At 38.7% G+C, this 19,131-nt stretch overlaps 2 protein-coding genes across 4 annotated transcripts in view; both read left to right on the top strand.

Annotated features, from left to right (window-relative positions):
- LOC139547168 (zinc finger protein 32-like) overlaps positions 1–19,131 on the top strand; it is a 304,099-nt gene that overhangs the window by 60,012 nt on the left and 224,956 nt on the right. The gene's annotated exons all lie outside the window — the stretch shown is intronic.
- On the top strand, positions 8,983–14,456 carry LOC139546919 (uncharacterized). The gene is made up of 10 exons (XM_071355869.1): positions 8,983–9,517; positions 9,653–9,754; positions 9,866–10,013; positions 10,122–10,423; positions 10,527–10,734; positions 10,829–10,960; positions 12,421–12,563; positions 12,668–12,880; positions 12,976–13,208; positions 13,367–14,456. Exons 1-8 carry the CDS (start codon positions 9,264–9,266, stop codon positions 12,837–12,839), a joined length of 1,461 nt encoding a protein of 486 aa, XP_071211970.1. The 5' UTR covers positions 8,983–9,263; the 3' UTR covers positions 12,840–12,880; positions 12,976–13,208; positions 13,367–14,456.

Genomic DNA, 19,131 nt, shown 5'->3' with positions numbered 1-19,131 from the left:
TATTATTATTTTTTGTTGGGGTGTGTGTTAGAATAGCATTTTAGTATTTTGTATATAGTCATTAACTTCAAAATGTATCACTGTACCAATTTGGCCATTTGGGTACATTTGGGCAACTTGTGTGGGACACCTGGGTGACTACATGCTCAATGTCATGTAGCTCACTCGTTCCTGAAGATATCGTTTCTAAACTTTTTTCTAATATTGTTGCCATCTTATGTTCTGCATCAGAATTATCCCCAGCATCATATCTGAATGTTTGCCTGTTCTTGTTCAGTTGAAAGATGATGCAACAACAATATAAACAAAAAACGTATGTTTATTTCCTTGTATTTTCTTCTACCAGATCTATTGTGTTATATTCTCCTACATTCAATTCACATTTCCACAAATTTCAGAGTGTTTCCTTTCAAATGATACCAAGAATATGCCTATCCTTGCCTCTGGGGCTGAGCTACAGACAGTTAGATTTGGGTCTAAAGGCGGAAATTGAGAGAAGGGGGGGGGGGGGGGGGATCCCAAAGATATTAAATAAATAATAACCATGTTTCCATCAAAAGTTGTTTAATTAGGATATATACAAATATGATGATGTCATAGTGAATTCATGACATGTGAATGAACAAGCCTTTTCATACTTTATAACATGGCTATATACAATGCCTTCAGAAAGTATTCAGACCCCTTGACTTTTTCCACATTTTGTTACATTACAGCCTTATTCTATTGTGTATTAAATCATTTTTTCCCTCTCATTAATCTACACACAATATCCCATAATGACAAAACAAAAACAGGTCTTTAGAAATTGTTGCTAATGTATAAAAAAATGAAAAATAACATTTACATAAGTATTCAGACCCTTTACTCAGTACTTTGTCGAAGCACCTTTGGCAGCGATTACAGCATTGAGTCTTCTTGGGTATGATGCTACAAGCTTGGCACACCTGTATTTGGGGAGTTTCTCCCATTCTTTTCTGCAGATTCTCTCAAGCTTTGTCAGGTTTCAGGTTGGATGGGGAGTGTTGCTGCACAGCTTTTTTCAGGTCTCTCCAGAGATGTTAGATCGGGTTCAAGTCCGGGCTCTGGCTCGGCCACTCAAGGACATTCAGAGACTTGACTCGAAGCCACTACTGCATTGTCTTGGCTGTGTGCTTAGGGTTGTTGTCCTGTTGGAAGGTGAACCTTCGCCCTCAGTTTGAGGTCCTGAGCGCTCTGGAGCAGGTTTTCATCAAGGATCTCACTGTACTTTGCTCAGTTCATCTTTCCCTTGATCCTGACTAGTCTCCTAGTCCCTGCCGCTGAAAAACATCACCAGCTTGGTGAAGCTTGGTATTCAGGCCAAAGAGTTCAATCTTGGTTTCATCAGACCAGAGATTCTGGTTTCTCATGGTCTGAAAGTCCTTTTGGTGCCTTTTGGCAAACTCCAAGTGGGCTGTCATGTTCATTTGACTGAGGAGTGGCTTCCGTCAGGCCACTCTACCATAAAGGCTTGATTGGTGGAGAGGTGGTTGTCCTTCTGGAAGTTTCTCCCATTTCCACAGAGGAACTCTAGAGCTCTGTCAGAGTGACCATCGGATTCTTGGTCACCTCCCTGACCAAGGTCCATCTCCCCCGACTGCTCAGTTTGGCCGTGCCGCCAGGTCTAGGAAGAGTCTTGGTGGTTCCAAACTTCTTCCATTTTAGAATGATGGAGGCCACTCTGTTCTTTGGGACCTCCAATGCTGCAGAAATGTGTTGGTACCCTTCCCAAGATCTGTGCCTCGACCCAATCCTGTCTCGGAGCTCTACAGACAATTCCTTCTACCTCATGGCTTGGTTTTTACTCTGACAGTCTCATAATAAAGGGTCTGAATACTTACTGTTATGTAAATAAGGTATATTTTTTATCTTTAATAAATGTTTCTAAAAACCTGTTTTTGCTTTGTCATTTAAATGTTTTATATTTAACTAGGCAAGTCAGTTAAGAACAAATTCTTATTTACAATGACGACCTACCGCTGAACAGTGCCTTGTTCAGGGTCAGAACAACAGAGTTTTTTAAAAAAATCAACCTTTTGGTTACTAGCCCAATGCTTTAACCAATAGGCTACCTGCCACCCCAAATGATGGGCTATTGTGTGTAGTTTGCTGAATATATAAAAAAATTTTTTAAATCCATTTTAAAATAAGGCTGTAACTTAACAAAATGTGGAAAAAGTCATGGTGTCTGAATACTTTCCGAAGGCACTGTACAAACATCACATTGAATATTCACCTCACTTTTGAAAAGCTCCATGAGGAAGAAAGGATTCCCAGATGATCTTTTAGATGTTCTGTCTTCAGGATGTTCTGGGTTGATGTCTGTTGGAGGGGGGAGGGGCAGTTGAGTGAGCTGGGGCCTTTTATTGCCCTGCCTCTGGGAGCCTGTCAGCTGTGACATGATGAGAGTAAAAGAGGAGATACCTGTAAGATATATTGTGTTATAAATGTACTTCTATTTGAAGAGGTTTTTGACCATTCAGGGACCTAATCTCAAACACTCATGAAAACATGAAAAAAATATTGTCCACACGAAAGATAGAATTTGGTAATAAAAAAGATTTTTGACAAGTTATATGCATGAAAATAAAGATGTTTAAAAAATGTGACATTTTGGAGAGGTTTTTGCAGACTATATGGGAGGCCTAAGCCTTGTTATGGATACATGTCTATAAAGAATGACTGGTATAAGATATCAGCTCCATTTTTGCGGCACATGTTGACAAGATGTTGGGGAATCACTGGAGAGGAATGTTGACCAACTGAGCATCTCAGTGTACAGTTTAATAAACACAATAGGCATTTTGTTACATTTCAGTCTTCTGTGATGTATTTAAAGTATCATATTGGGATGCAAACTCAAATATGAATACATTTAAACTGTATCTGACATGGTACTGGTGTCTTCTTTTTAAAGCCCATAACCATTTGTGTGAAGTGTAAACAACAAAAGGCACCCCCCATAAAAAGATCCTGCAACAGAAAGCTGCACAATATGTTGAGTAAAGTATTTTGATTACCATTACTATATCAAACCCTACTTCATGTGTTGCCACTATCATGTATCCTACCATGACTATATCAAACCCTACTTCATGTGTTGCCACTATCATGTATCCTACCATGACTATATCAAACCCTACTCCATGTGTTGCCACTATCATGTATCCTACCATGACTATTTCCAACCCTACTCCATGTGTTGCCACTATCATGTATCCTACCATGACTATTTCCAACCCTACTCCATGTGTTGCCACTATCATGTATCCTACCATGACTATATCAAACCCTACTCCATGTGTTGCCACTATCATGTATCCTACCATGACTATATCAAACCCTACTTCATGTGTTTCCACTATCATGTATCCTACCATGACTATATCAAACCCTACTCCATGTGTTATCACTATCATGTATCCTACCATGACTATATCCAACCCAACTCCATGTGTTGCCACTATCATGCATCCTACCATGACTATATCAAACCCTACTTCATGTGTTGCCAATATCATGTATCCTACCATGACTATATCAAACCCTACTCCATGTGTTATCACTATCATGTATCCTACCATGACTATATCCAACCCAACTCCATGTGTTGCCACTATCATGTATCCTACCATGACTATATCAAACCCTACTTCATGTGTTGACACTATCATGTATCCTACCATGACTATATCAAACCCTACTCCATGTTGTTGTCACTATCATGTATCCTACCATGACTATATCCAACCCAGCTCCATGTGTTGCCACTATCATGTATCCTACCATGACTATATCAAACCCTACTCCATGTGTTGCCACTATCATGTATCCTACCATGACTATATCCAACCCAACTCCATGTGTTGCCACTATCATGTATTCTACTTGGCTGAAGCTTTGATCCAGTGGAAGAAGTATTGAGGAGCAGGGAGGTTAAAGGTCACTTCAGGATACAGCTGTTACTCTACACTATCCCTACATAATCCAGTAATGAGAGAAACTGAATAGAATATTTAGGGCCCTATAAAATCAATTTTATTAGATTCTTTTTTTAACCTAATTACGTTTAAAAAATATATATATATATTCTCCATTTAGTGTTTCCAGGTTTCTGATTTGTCCCTGTTTTTCTGTTTTTCTCTCTAAATCACACTGTTAATAGAAAAACAACAACATTAGATGTTCTAAGTCTACAACAATACTTAAACCCCATCAGGAGACCACTTTTGAAATCTACATTTTTTGGGTGTAGATAACGACAACTTGCAGGCAGTAGGTTCAGAATAACTATGGCAAAAAATGAATACAAATTATACCACCACCCAAAAGGGCACTTTAGAGACAGGAAGGGCAAAGGGGCATGTGCTCTACACAGGTAGAGTCATATCTGTCCATGTTGCCTTTTGCAAAGTGGGCACTGCTTTATGTGGCAACAGCAACAATCACATAAATAGTCCATATGCCACTGGGTGAGATAATTTTTCATTGTAGTTGGGCATCATTATGTGAGGTGTTATTATGTGTTGTTAGCGATGAACCTTGGTCAATTTAGCTAGGAATATGCCACCCTCTTCAATCTGTCACCAGATGCTGCCTAATGTGCAGGTCAGCCCTGGAGGAAAGTATTGTAAGAAGTAAGAGAAAACATAACATCTGGTTGTTTTAAAATGACTTGTTTTGACATTGTTTTCTAATCTGTGTTACCCACTCCAGTCAGCAGATGGCGATATGAGTTTTTCAGGTGATGCTTCTTGCGTGACGTATAATCTAGTGGACGGGACAGGAGGCTTCTTCAACAGCGACAAAAGGCTTCTGAATCAACCAACGTGGTGGTTTGCTAGCGAACATTATACTGAAACATTGAAGCTCTTTAGACCAATCTTGTGTATTTTAATCTTAGTGTGTAGAACACAATTACGTATCTACTAGTTCTTTTAAACGTAATTTGTTTGTTAAATTAGCAAATGTGTTAAATTGATAATGTACTAGGCTAATCGGTCGGAGCATTAGCTCACTAAGCACGACGGAGAAATAAGCTCTGGTGAAAGGAGAGGAAGAAGCTTTCAGGATGATAAAGGAGGAAGAGGAGGCTATCACATTGAAAGAAGAAGAGGATGATATTAAAGTGGAAGATGGGAGAGAAGTTGTCAGAGTGGAAGAGGAGGAGGTAGAACCTTTCAGAATCCAAAAGGAGTAAGATACCATAACATTGAAAGAAGAGGAAGAACATTTTGGAGGAAAAGAGGAAGAGGAGGCTATCTCAATAAAAGAGGAGGAAGACGTTTTAGGAGTGAAACAGGAGGAGTCAGAATATCCGAGTAACACCAGTGAGTACTGTCTAAAAATCAGGGGCACAAACTATGCAGTTCTTGAACTGTGTGATTTTAAAAGGGCATTATACTGAAGTTCTACACTTGAATATGTTGTTCTGTACTGTAGGAATTGTTGAAGGTGCAATCTGCCATTGGTACATATATATTTTGGGGACTTTTAAATTAGATGTATTTAATTATCCTTGTTGTCTGTATTAAAGTGCACTTCATCTAATATAACAGGCTGTTACAATGCAAAATTGGTGCATAATTATTATTTAAAGTATCAAAGGGCACCCATTTCATGGAATGACGCTTTTACATTTGCATCACAAACAATATTTTCAAAAAACATAATGAAAGTAGCCAATTTAGGCCCTTTTTAGACATATTAATAGCTCTTGTAAGACCCAATGATTGTAATAGATGGTTATAAGTTGACTGTCTGTTTGATGTTGTCATTCACACAGGAGAGAGACATGACTATTGTGGATCCTCTGGGGAGCCTCAACAACATCCTGATGCTGACGAGTCAGAGAAGAGTCTCTCCAGATCAGAACACCAGATGGTACAGCTTGGTCTGGTCTAGCATACAGCTTGCTCTTTCTGGGTTGGGCTGGGTTTCTGTAAAGCACTTCATGACAACAGTGACATCAGCATCCATAATGATATGTGTCTGTGTCCCCTCTTTATGGTTACCAGGACAGCGCTAGCCCTTCCTCCCTCCTGGAGTCCCCGTGTCATGCCTCTCCCGGTAGCGCCTTACTGCTGGGTATGAAGAGGTTGTCTGTGCTGCTGGTGGACTGCAGGAAAACAACGGGGCTGAGTGGAACTGTGAGAGGAGGAGGAGAGAGGAAAGGATCAGATTTGACTCAAAGTAAGTGCTGTAGTTTAGTTTGAACAAATACAATAGATCTGCCAACTGGTATCTGTTACCAGGACAACCAGCAGAGTTCTGTTTGTTGACAGGAAGATAGACTGGTGGATATGGATGTTATGAATATAACACTGAAAAAGGATTCTGCCAATGAAAAGAGAGAAACCAATTGACCATATAAAACCTTGATGAAAGTTAGCTTTAGAGAGAAAGTTTCAAGATAATCCAATGTAAGGTGCTTGTTTTACAAAAACTTTTCCTTAAAACATTATGGATGTTACATTGTCTGTCCCAGTCAACCCCCCTATCTTTACAAGACTGTAGAACAGGCAAACTAAATTCAAGACACTGGTAATTAATTAACTAATACTGGAGGAAAGCTGTGATCAGGCTGCCCACTCAAGAGAAAGCTTCAAACTGTAACCAGTGCCGTCAACCTTGTTCAGGTAATCAGTCAACTACCAGGGTAGTTACAAACAGTAGAGGAATGAAATCATCATGTTTTGATCATATCTTTACTAATGCTGCTGAAATGTGTTTGAAAGCAGTATCCATATCCATCAGATGTAGTGATCACAATATAGTAGCCATGTCTAGGAAAACCACAGTTCCAAAGGCTGGGCCTAATATTGTGTAAAAGAGGTCATACAATAAGTTTTGTGGTGATTCCTATGTTGTTGATGTAAATAATATTTGTTGGTCCGTGGTGTGTAATGATGAGCAACCAGATGCTGCCCTTGACACATTTATGAAATTGCTTATCCCAGTTACTAATAAGCATGCACCCATTAAGAATATTACTGTAAACACTGTTAAATCCACGTGGATTGATGAGGAATCAAAAAATGGTATGATGAAGAGGGAGGCAAAAGAGATGGCAAATAGGTCTGGTTCTATAACTGATTGGCAAACGCATTGCAAATTGAGAAATCATGTGACTAAATAAAAAGAGGAAGAAACTACACTATGAAACAAAGATAAATGACATGAAGAATGATAGTAAAAATCTTTGGAGCATCTTCAATGACATTTTGGGCAAAAATATCAACAATGACTTGTCACCTGTGTCTGACAACGTGGATGGAAAATTGAGGATAATAGCGGCCGATATTGCCACTCCTATTTGCCTTGTCTTTAATTTAAGCCTACTAGAAAGTGTGTGCCCTCAGGCCTGGAAGGAAGCTAAAGTCATTCAGGGATTGGACTGCTGAGGACTGGGGTAACGTCATTTTCTTTGATGAATCCCCTTTCCCGAATGTTTGGGGCATCCGGAAAAAAGCTTGTCCGGAGAAGACAAGGTGAGCGCTACCATCAGTCCTGTGTCATGCCAACAGTAAAGCATCCTGAGACCATTCATGTGTGGGGTTGCTTCTTAGCCAAGGGTGTGGGCTCACTCACAATGTTGCCTAGGAACACAGCCATGAATAAAGAATGGTACCAACACATCCTCCGAGAGCAACTTCTCCCAACCATCCAGGAACAGTTCGGTGACGAACGATGCCTTTTCCAGCATGATGGAGCACCTTGCCGTAAGGAAAAAGTGATAACTAAGTGGCCCGGGGAACAAAACATCAATATTTTGGGTCCATGGCCAGGAAACTCGCCAGACCTTAATCCCATTGAGAACTTGTGGTCAATCCTCAAGAGGTCGGTGGACAAACAAAAACCCACAAATTCTGACAAACTCCAAGCATTGATTATGCAAGAATGGGCTGCCCTCAGTCAGGATGTGACCCAGAAGTTAATTGACAGCAGGGCGGATTGCAGATGTCTTGAAAAAGAAGGGTCAACACTGCAAATATTGACTCTTTGCATCAACTTCATGTCATTGTCAATAAAAGCCTTTGACACTTATGAAATGCTTGTAATTATACTTCAGCATTCCATAGTAACATCTGACAAAAATATCTAAAGACACTGAAGCAGCAAACTTTGTGGAAATTAATATGTGTCATTCTCAAAACTTTTGGCCGCGGCTGTAGGTCGCATTCTGTATCATACAGCTTTGAAAGTTATATATTTAGAACTGTTTCGTTTTTTGTGTTCTGACTTGTAAAACAGAATGAATAAATAAGTAATGTAAATATTAGTAATTACCAGTAAACTCTACAACATTTGATTTAAAATCGCACCAAGATTGTTAAAACTGGCCTTAGGCTATTGAGGGATCTGATCAGGATTTACCCTCATAGCAATGCCGTTTTATCATGTGGAGGTTTCATTCGGGTCTCTATTTTAAAAAACACACTTTTTTCTTTGGCAGGAGAAAGACCAGACTCAGAGGAACCAGAGACACGGACGTCCAAACCAGCAAGACGACACCAGTACAGTACTTCTTATTGATTTTTGAAGACCCCCAAACAATTTAGAGAAATAAAAAATGGTTTGACCATTAAGCAAAAACAAGCCTGTTTTGAGGCTGAATATATCCCAAAATAGGAAAGTCACAGTCATAGCTCACACATGCTCTGTTCCATTGTGCCCATACCTATAATTTGAGACCATTTTTGGAAAGTTTTGAGCTTTTTTCGATTTTTAAACACCCCCAGACAATTTAGACAAATAGGCCATGATTTGAACATACAGTAAAAACAACCTTGGTTTGAGGCTGAACGTACAGCCAAAACAAGCCAGTTTTGAGGGTGCATAGATCCGTGATCATAGATCAGTGATGTATCACACAGGCTCTGTTCAGGTGTGACTAGACGTATACTTTGAGACCATTTGTGTAAACATTGGAGCTTTTTTGAGATTTTAAACATCCGCAGACTAATTTGAAAAACAAACCTGAATTGAATTTTCAGCAAAAAAATCGCATTTTTGAGCGTGCATAGATCCATAAATTGGACAGTCACAGTGATGTATCACACATGCTCTGTTCCAGTGTGACTAGGTCTCTAATTTGAGACCATTTTTGTAATCATTTGAGCTTTTTTACCGTCCCACATATCCCAGAGAGGTTTTAAGTAATAACTTCATTACATGTACTTATTGTGCATTCACTGTGTTACAGAAAACAAAGAAGGATCCCTATTGTGTGCAGATTTTGCATGAAGAACCAGGAAAGCATATCTATACATCTCAGCAGAGTCTGCATGAAGACAGAATCAAAACAAAAGATTGATCAGGAAGTTCGTAATTCCCGCGACTCCATGATAGAGCATCTTTGGCACGGCAGGATTATTGACTACAGAATACTCAGCTGTATTGTGACACAACAGGACGCACTCCAACCTCTGATTAAGAACCGTGAACAAATGGGTCATTTTGTTACGAACAAGCCAGAAGCCAAACTAATAACTGGGTAAGCTACTATTTTGCACTGATAAAATAATATATGTGCAAATTACATGCTATTGGAACTCATTTGAACTGTTGTCCAATTATGTTTGATTGTAAAATAATATAAATGTTTTTGTTAATCTGTATGATATTTCAGCCAAGTGGAAGTGGCTCAAGTGTTGGTACCAACTACAGATGAAAATATAGATGAAGAATCAGACGTCAACATGGAAGATGACCAGTCGGCGCTGTACCAACCGTAATTAAATACAAATAGAAATCATTTTCATTAACAAGTACTACGTAGAAGTATATAAGCAAACATGGATGTATTTTATTTATTCTAATCTGCATACCAAATATTTTCTAGACCATTGAACCAGGTATGGGACACCAAACTGAGAAAGGTGATGCAAAGCAGTGGTTTATACCAAAAGCACCCTCTGGATTGTGATCTGCTGGCTGGATTTGGGAAATATCTCCGTGACGACAACAAAATTCCCAATTTCAAACAGGAGGTATGTACAGAGATGTTACTTTAATTTAACTTTTTACATATTTTAATGAGAATTAATAGATTTTAAAGTAGTTATTAACTATGTAATTAATATTATTTTCATGTACAGGTTGCAAATGTGTCAAGGTTTTTGTTTTACATGGACTCAAACAAACCATCGCTGGATTTTGTTAATAACTTGGAAAAAAGCAGATCATTTTTTACCAAGCTTGCAGACATCGGACAGAAGAAGCAAACCATTGCCAACTACATGAAGAATTTGAAGAGATTTATTCGCTACAACATCACCACTACAAGCCTTATTCAGACAGACAGAGCCGTGTTTGAGCAATGCAAGCATTTCCTCCTATGCTTGAATGAACTGCAGAAGTCCATGAGCAAGCAGGTGTCTCAGGAAACTACTGGGAAAAGGTATATATTTCCAATTGATCCTCACAGAAATGTTTTTTTATTTTTAATAAGTGTGTATTATCAACGTTCTTAAAATAATTAATGTATTATTTTTTTTCTGCAGATACATACAGATGGTGTCAGTTGCGAAGACACCAAAAGAATGTTGGGAAATTTTGAGGGTGGCGAAGAACAAATTTCTGTGTATCATTGGGAAGGCCATGAATGAAGAATCCTTGCTGGAAACTGAACAACTGCATGTTCTGTACTACATTGAGTCTCTGCTCATGCTCAAACATCTCCAAAGGGCTGGAGTGATCAAACATTTGACCGTAAGTTAACTAATGTCATAAATTTGCTATAATGTTGAATTGTATTTGCTTCTTTGGCATTTGTTTTATTAATATGTCACTGTTCCAATTGCAGCTGAGCGAATGGCTCTCGAGGAGCGCGTGCAAGTTGCCAGATGGTGAGAATTGGACTGTCGTCGGTGTTAAGAAGCACGAAACAGCAACGCAGCAAGTTGCAACCATTTTGTTAGATGAGGAGGAACATGCAGTAAGTATATTTACTACAATCTGTTATTGTGAATGTGATTTAATACAGGATCCGGGATCCTCCTCATCGGAAACGCTGACTAGCATAACCTAGCCTAGCGCCACAGGGAATATGATATAATATATTTTCATGAAATCACAAGTCCAATACAGCAAATGAAAGATAAACATCTTGCGAATCCAGCCAACATGTCCGATTTTTAAAATGTTTTACAGCGAAAACACAACATATATTTATGTTTGCTCACCACAATAGCCCAAAACACAACGGCAGTTTTGCACCGCAAAGATAGCTTTCACAAAACCCACAAATAGAGATAAAATGAATCACTAACCTTTGAACAACTTCATCAGATGACAGTCTTATGACATCATGTTATACAATACATTTATGTTTTGTTCGAAAATCTGCATATTTATAGCTACAAATCTGGGTTTTACATTGCAGCCATGGTCACAAATGGCACCAAAATGTCTGGAGAAATTTTAGACAGCCACGTAATCTAACAGAGAAACTCATCATAAACTTTGCTGAAAAATACAAGTTGCATATATAATTAAAGATACACTGGTTCTTAATGCAACCGCTGTGTTAGATTAAAAAAAAAATACTTTAGTACAAAGCACAGCATGCAATAATCTGAGACAGCGCTCAGCCATTCTCCGCCATGATGGAGTCCAAAGAGTCCACAAAAATACGAAATTACATCATAAATATTCCCTTACCTTTGATGATCTTTCATCAGAATGCAGTGCCAGGAATCCTAGTTCCACAATAAATCGTTGTTTTGTTTTAGAATGTCCATTTCTTCTGTTGAATTAGCAACTTTGGCTAGCATAGTGGAGCTCACGTGTCCATGAAGATTTTACGCATGAACGAAAAATTCAAAAAGTCATAATAGTCGAATAAACTGGTCAAACTCAGTTGAGAATCCATCTTTAGGATGTTTTTCAGAAATCAATCCAATAACTTCCCAGACGGAGCATTTCTTCGTGTCTACCTAATGCATTGCAGAAAACGATATGACAAACCGAAGTGAGTAGCCAAGTACTACTAATATGGCTGACCTCTCACTCCAACGAGTCCCATCCGGTCCCAGGAAAGGCTAGAGACTTCATTCCACGTTCTACTGCCTGTTGACATCTAGTGGAAGGCGTATGAAGTGCATACAGATCCATAAATAAAAGACAATTGAATAGGCAATGCCTTTCACAGAGACCCATTTCAGAATTTTCACTTCCTGTTTGGAAGTTTGCCTGCCAAATGAGTTCTGTTTTACTCACAGATATAATTCAAACAGTTTTAGAAACGTCAGAGTGTTTTCTATCCAATAGTAATAATAATATGCATATCATATAATCTAGGACAGAGTACGAGGCCATTTAAATTGGGCACGATTTTATCCAGAAGTGAATCGGGTGCCCCCTATTTACATGTATTAATGTTGTCTATATTTTCAGTGGTTCGATGTGTACTACCGACATGTTCGACCAGCTTTTCTTAAAAACTCTGATGACATGCAAGAAGATGAGAGGTTCTTCATTTCCACAACCGGGAAACCCATCTACAACCCATCCAATGACCTACAAAGGTTTCATGCCAAGTAAGTACACCACTGTTAAGGAGAACACTGTTTAATCATTCCACAATACTTTTTGGACAGTACAGTTTTCTGAAACCAAACTGTTTTTCTTGTTCTTTCATCAGATACAACTTGCCCAACATCACGAGACAGGTAGCAAGAAAAGTTTTTGAGACAAATACCAAAGCCAGCTTCACAGACCAAGAGATGTCCCTTGTTGCTGACTACTTGGCCCATACAACTGCTACAACTAAAAAGCATTACCGCTTGAAGACAACAGGCAATGCCTGCATGTAAATGAAGCTGATCTCCAAAGTTGCCATGTCCATTGAATCTGAGTAAGTATTTACACAAATTATATAAATTACACTTTACATTGTCTTGTAAATGCTGCTACATATAGATACAAATGTGTTATGTTCCCTTTTTCAAGTAGTGAGACTGCAGGCCCCTCCTGTGCAAGCACAAGGAGAAAAGGAGCATTGTCCAGCAGCAAAAAGTTGGCTGAGGCACAGACCTTGAAACTCTTCTATGAACACTTCCCTGTCACAATTGATGGACAATCAATCAAGACGAAGGACAGACTGATTGCAGGAACGTATGAGAGATACTGCTATGACAAGTGGAGAAGCCAGCAAGAGAAAATGAGACGTGATTATGTGATCGGTATGAAGCAGCTAAAATACACTAAACTAAATAAAATTTTGTTATATTATATGTTACAAAAATGTACTTTATTTAGTCAGTAAATAAAGTACTACTTGATAAGGGCTTCTACTATTGAATAAATGAAATTATTAATAACACTTATTTTTTGGTTACAGCGCACTTCCCCAGAAGACAGCCCACTGCAAGTCAAGTAGAGAGATACATTGAAAGGCAGAACTGGGAGAAGAACAAAGTGAAAGTGGAGAATGTCCTTTGTTACTGGCAACCTTCAATTAACACTGACACACCAAAAGACAACAAGGCAATTAAGAAGCTGGTGAAGTCCCAGAAGTGGAAAGGACTGTACATTGCCAGTGACCCTGATAAAGGAAAAAAGGTCATGACGACACGTCCATTTGCTAAAGGGGAAGTTGTCTGTGACTACCACGGTCTCCCACTCTCAGGGAAGCAGGGGAAAGAATTGTTGGAAGCAACAGATAATGACGAGATGGGGTTCCTTTACTTCTACAAGGAATCGTCAGGGAAAACGTACTGTATAGATGCAAAGACTGTGCCCTGCCCTTGCCACCCAGAGATGGACACAATTGGACGTAGGATAAATCATTCCAGAAAGAGAATGAATGATTTGCCTTGCAAAATCACCTACAATGACAGCTCATCAGGCTACTATAAGGATTACCATTACTGATTGAAGCTATGGACCTGGAGCCACAGGAAAGGCTTAAATTGTCCCTGTAGTTTGAATGTTTCCCTGTCAGAAAATTGTTGATAGGCTATGAGAATGACCTTTGGAGGTGATCTTCCCAGGATGTCAACATTTCGTTATCTTCTGTTGCAGAGGGGAGGGGCAGTTCAGTGAGCTGGAGCCTTTGATTGCCTTGCAGAGGGGAGCCTGTCAGATATGGTCAAAATATCTGTAACAAATATCTGTAAGATAATTTGTGATACAAACATACTTCTATTTGGAGAAGTTTTTTTTTCCATTCAGGGATCTACTATCAAACAGTCATGAAATCATAAATGAATGTCTACACTAAAGTATGTGGATTTGATGGACTTTCTAACCTTAAAGGGACAAGAACATTTACATTACATTCAAGTCATTTAGCAGACGCTCTTATCCAGAGCGACTTACAAATTGGGAACCAAAGTACAAATGCCAATCCTTTAATTTTTTAAAATTCTGATTTCTTCTTAAGTTCCGGCCTTTCTAGGGAGTTTTTCCTAGCCACCATGCTTCTACACCTGCATTGCTTGCTGTTTGGGGTTTTAAGCTGGGTTTCTGTACAGCACTTTGAGAAATCAGCTAATGTGAGAAGGGCTTTATAAATAAATTTGATTTGAGTCAATGCCATGTCTGTTGTCTTTTGTCATAGAGAGAGAGAATCTATTTCATAAAGGTATCCATTAAGATAGGGGGAGAGTGTGTACATTCTAGGCCCAGAATGAAGCCTGACCTAAATTTAAGGTGCTTTTGGGTTACAGCAGCCAAACCGTGGAGGCTAGAAACACAATTCAACCACAGGAATGGTTGGGAGGTCCTCCTTATTTACTCAGACCATTTGAAATGAACCCTTAAAACAGTGAATCAATTCCTAAATGTGCCTTAGTTCTCTCCCCTTAGGAATACATTGCCTGCTGCTCGAAATTCAACTGGATGACTAAGTGGGTTAGGGTTACCCTAGAAAACTATCATCAATGACAACTAATCAGGCTACTATAAGGATTACCTGTGTTGTTTTTCAGCTTCCTGGAGCAACCGGAAGTGGTTAAGTTGACCCTAAAAGAGGTATTCAACCCTATGAAAATCAATCCGTTTTTAACATAAAGACTTGAAACTCAGGATTATGTAAACGGGTGTCCCAGTGAGGAAATGTGTTTAATTGTAGCTTCCTGTGACAACCGGAAGTGCCTTACATTGAGGTCATAGGTGCTGTTTTGAGGGGTTAAAAAGGTCACATCTTTCCAAAATATCATATGTGTGATTAGGCAACCCTCATGAACTGATACATACAAGACTGGTAATAGGACTTCACTGCTACTTCCTATCTGGTAATAGGACTTCACTGCTATTTCATGGTTTTGATGTCTTCATATATTATTCTACAATGTATAAAATAGTGAAAATAAAGAAAAACCCTTGAATGAGTAGATGTGTCCAAACTTTTGACTGGTTCTGTATCCTTATGCTACTGTCACATAACATAATATAATGTCAGTGTCAGTATCCTTAGATGCTGTGGGAATATGTTATATTGTGTACATGTTCCCCCTGTTGATATTCCTTAACATCTTAGATACTAGTACATTAGTAGTACATAACAGTGTAATAGTCTAGTACTACAGTACGGTCCTGTTCTGACGTTTGAAACTAAAACGTTTATTGTCAGAACCAGCTTTTTGGACATGTGTAGTATATAAAATATCAGGGACACCTTGATTCACCAAAGGTTCTTGTTCTCTACAGTTTAACATAAACCGTATTTCCCTCCCCTCTAAAAACATACTTTTGGATTATAAACATGTCAATAAAAAAAGATGACTAAAGTATCTTGTCATGTCATATACATCGTAACCCAAGGGTGGTCAAATTGTTGTTCAAATGTTGCATATAAAATCTTTAGTTCCTAGGCATTGTTTTATATGTTATAATGTATAATAAACAACTATATTGTATACATTAACAATATTGTTTTGTCAAAATAAACTGCTTCCTGCATCTGTATGCAGACGATACAGTTGTGTACTATATTGCCCACCCTGCTGATCAGTCTCTATCTGAACTACAGTATGCTGTCATTATTTTACAGAAAACCTTTATTGACCTTAAATTATTATTGAATCTGTGTAAAACTAAGTATATGTTGTTTTCTAGAGTGCACAAAAATGATTCTTATGATTGAAGTGTGTCACGTTGTATAAAGATCGGAGACAGGCGCAGGAATACAAAATAGTTTGTTTTTTTCTACCCACAGATGCGTACGTCATAAAGATGACGGGGACGAAGCCCAAAGCAAACACGTATATTTTACACGAGGCTGTAACCCAAACAATGAGCGAGGTGTAAACCTCTAATAAATACACGGGACGAGACCCATAGTAACAATACACGGGACGAGACCCATAGTAACAATACACGGGACGAGACCCGTAATGACAATACACGGGACGAGACCCATAATGACAATATACGGGACGAGACCCGTAATGACAATACATGGGACGAGACCCGTAATGACAATACACGGGACGAGACCCGTAGTAACAATACACGGGACGAGACCCATAGTAGCAATACACGGGACGAGACCCGTAATGACAATACACGGGACGAGACCCGTAATGACAATACACGGGACGAGACCCGCAACAATACACGGGACGAGACCCGTTACGACAATACACGGGACGAGACCCATAGTAACAATACACGGGACGAGACCCGTAATGACAATACACAGGACGAGACCCATAGTAACAATACACGGGACGAGACCCGTTACGACAATACACGGGACGAGACCCGTAACGACAATACACGGGACGAGACCCGTAATGACAATACACGGGACGAGACCCGTAATGACAATACACGGGACGAGACCCGTAATGACAATACACGGGACGAGACCCGTACTGACAATACACGGGACGAGACCCGTAATGACAATACAAAAAAACGAAGTATATGTTGTTTTATAGATTGCACAAAAATAATTAATGATTTAAGTGTATGTACCTTGTATGGTGTATCTGATGTTAAGCTGTCTTTAAAAAATACATATTGATGAGTTAGTTAATTAAGATGCTGAGTTGGGGTTTTAGGCTGGGTTTCTGTCTAGACATTAAGCTGTATTTTAAAAACATATTGATGAGTTAGTTCATTAAGATGCTGAGTTGGGGTTTTAGGCTGGGTTTCTGTATAGACATTAAGCTGTCTTTTAAAAACATATTGATGAGTTAGTTCATTAAGATGCTGAGTTGGTGTTTTAGGCTGGGTTTCTGTCTAGACGTTAAGCTGTCTTTTAAAATACATATTGATGAGTTAGTTAATTAAGATGCTGAGTTGGGGTGTTAGGCTGTGTTTCTGTATAGACATTAAGCTGTATTTTAAAAACGTATTGATCAGTTAGTTAATTAAGATGCTGAGTTGGGGTTTTAGGCTGGGTTTCTGTCTAGACGTTAAGCTGTCTTTTAAAAACATATTGATGAGTTAGTTCATTAAGATGCTGAGTATAAAAAGGGTCTTCTTCTATAGAAATAGGTCAGGCCTCTTGCTTAATAGTACAAAGCAGATCATTCAATCGATGTTCTTACTGGTCCTAGACTATGGTGACATCATCTATATGAATACAGCTGCCACTTCATTAAAAGCCATTAGATGCATTTGACCATAATGCACTTTGTTTTATTCTGGGTACAGGTTCAGTACACCTCCCTGCATTCTCCATCAGGAAGTAGGCTGACCCTCTTTGTGGTCACGTAGGTCCATTCATTGCTCTCTTTGCATTTATAAATCTCTTTGACAGTAACTCCCTCTGTAGCTAACATCTACAATAACCATTAGAGGTAAGAGTTGGTGTTATCATACACAGTCTCAGGGATGGCTAGCTCTGGGAATTCCTTTGGTCTGTACAGAGTTAGGTAAATCAGCTCTTAGCACCTTACTTGTGGAATAATCTCCAAACTTCTCTAAACGTTTGTTTTGGTGCCTTTAGGTTAATTCAGACTGCTGAATGAGGACCTGTTACAACTTACTTACAAAACCTTTAAAGGAGTTCATGAAACCATTCAGTCATGGATGTATGTAAACATATTTAGCAGGTATTGCTTGTTACAGAAGACTACTGTTGTACATTGAATAGTCATTCATCACTGTTACACCTCCTTGATGTGATGGTTTTCTATGTCTGTACATAGTGTGAATAGTGGTTTCCAAAAAGTTATTACCCCCCTAAACCAGAATGTTAAATGACCTTTATGATCTTTTGTACCACTATTACTTTGGGGTTCTAATCCCCCTCTGTCAACATCCACACTGTGAACACCACATCTGTAACATTCATGAACCTTCACTATCTTCATCCCTAAACTAGCAACAATAACTATTGTCTATTGTTATTCTCAATGACCTTCCTGGCCATATGAAAGTCTTGCTAAATACAATGTTTTCATGTCTTTGATTATGCAAACATTTGTTTATTAGATTATATTTCTCATTAAGAATAATGTTGTTTTAATTCTATATGGGTCACGCCTTGCTTTGGTCAGGTGTTCTCTTATGGGTCAATGATTTTAATTAGAATATAGCAATGATGCTCTCTCCTCAACCACTTCCAGTGCCTTTGGAAAGTATTCAGACCCCTTGACGTTGTCCACATTTTGTTATGATACAGTCTTATTCTAAAATGGATTAAATAAAACTATTTCCTCAGAAATCTACACACAATACCCCATAATGATAAAGCGATAAAAGACTTTTAGACATTTTAGCAAATTTATTAAAAACAAAAAACATACATATTATTTACATAAGTTTTCAGACCCTTTGCTCTGATACTCGGAATTGAGCTCAGATGCATGTTTCCATTGATCATCCTTGAGATATTTCTACAGCTTGATTGGAGTCCACCTGTGGTAAATTAAATTATTATTGGGTATTGTGTGTCGATTGATGAGGAAAAATTTTAAGTAATACATTTTAGAATAAGCTGTAATGTAACAAAATGTGGAAAAAGTCAAGGGGTCTGAATACTTTCCGAATGCACTGTACAAACATCCCATTGAATATTCACCTCACTTTTGAAAAGCTCCATGGGGAAGAAAGGATTCCCAGATGATCTTTTAGATGTTCTGTCTTCAGGATGTTCTGGGTTGATGGCTGTTGGAGAGGGGAGGGGCAGTTGAGAGAGCTGGGGCC

This window comes from Salvelinus alpinus, chromosome 2 (assembly GCF_045679555.1).
Source record: "Salvelinus alpinus chromosome 2, SLU_Salpinus.1, whole genome shotgun sequence".
In the NCBI taxonomy this organism is placed as follows: Eukaryota; Metazoa; Chordata; class Actinopteri; order Salmoniformes; family Salmonidae; genus Salvelinus; species Salvelinus alpinus.
Note: the sequence above shows the minus strand (reverse complement) of the source record. Positions and strands in the feature narration are given on the sequence as shown.

Excerpts from the sequence above, each read along its gene's own strand:
- LOC139546919 (XM_071355869.1), top strand. The coding sequence starts at position 9,264 with ATGAAGAACCAGGAAAGCATATCTATACATCTCAGCAGAGTCTGCATG. Across the intron at positions 9,518-9,652 it reads GAAGCCAAACTAATAACTGG|CCAAGTGGAAGTGGCTCAAG; the intron begins GTAAGCTACTAT and ends ATGATATTTCAG. Across the intron at positions 9,755-9,865 it reads CAGTCGGCGCTGTACCAACC|ACCATTGAACCAGGTATGGG; the intron begins GTAATTAAATAC and ends AATATTTTCTAG.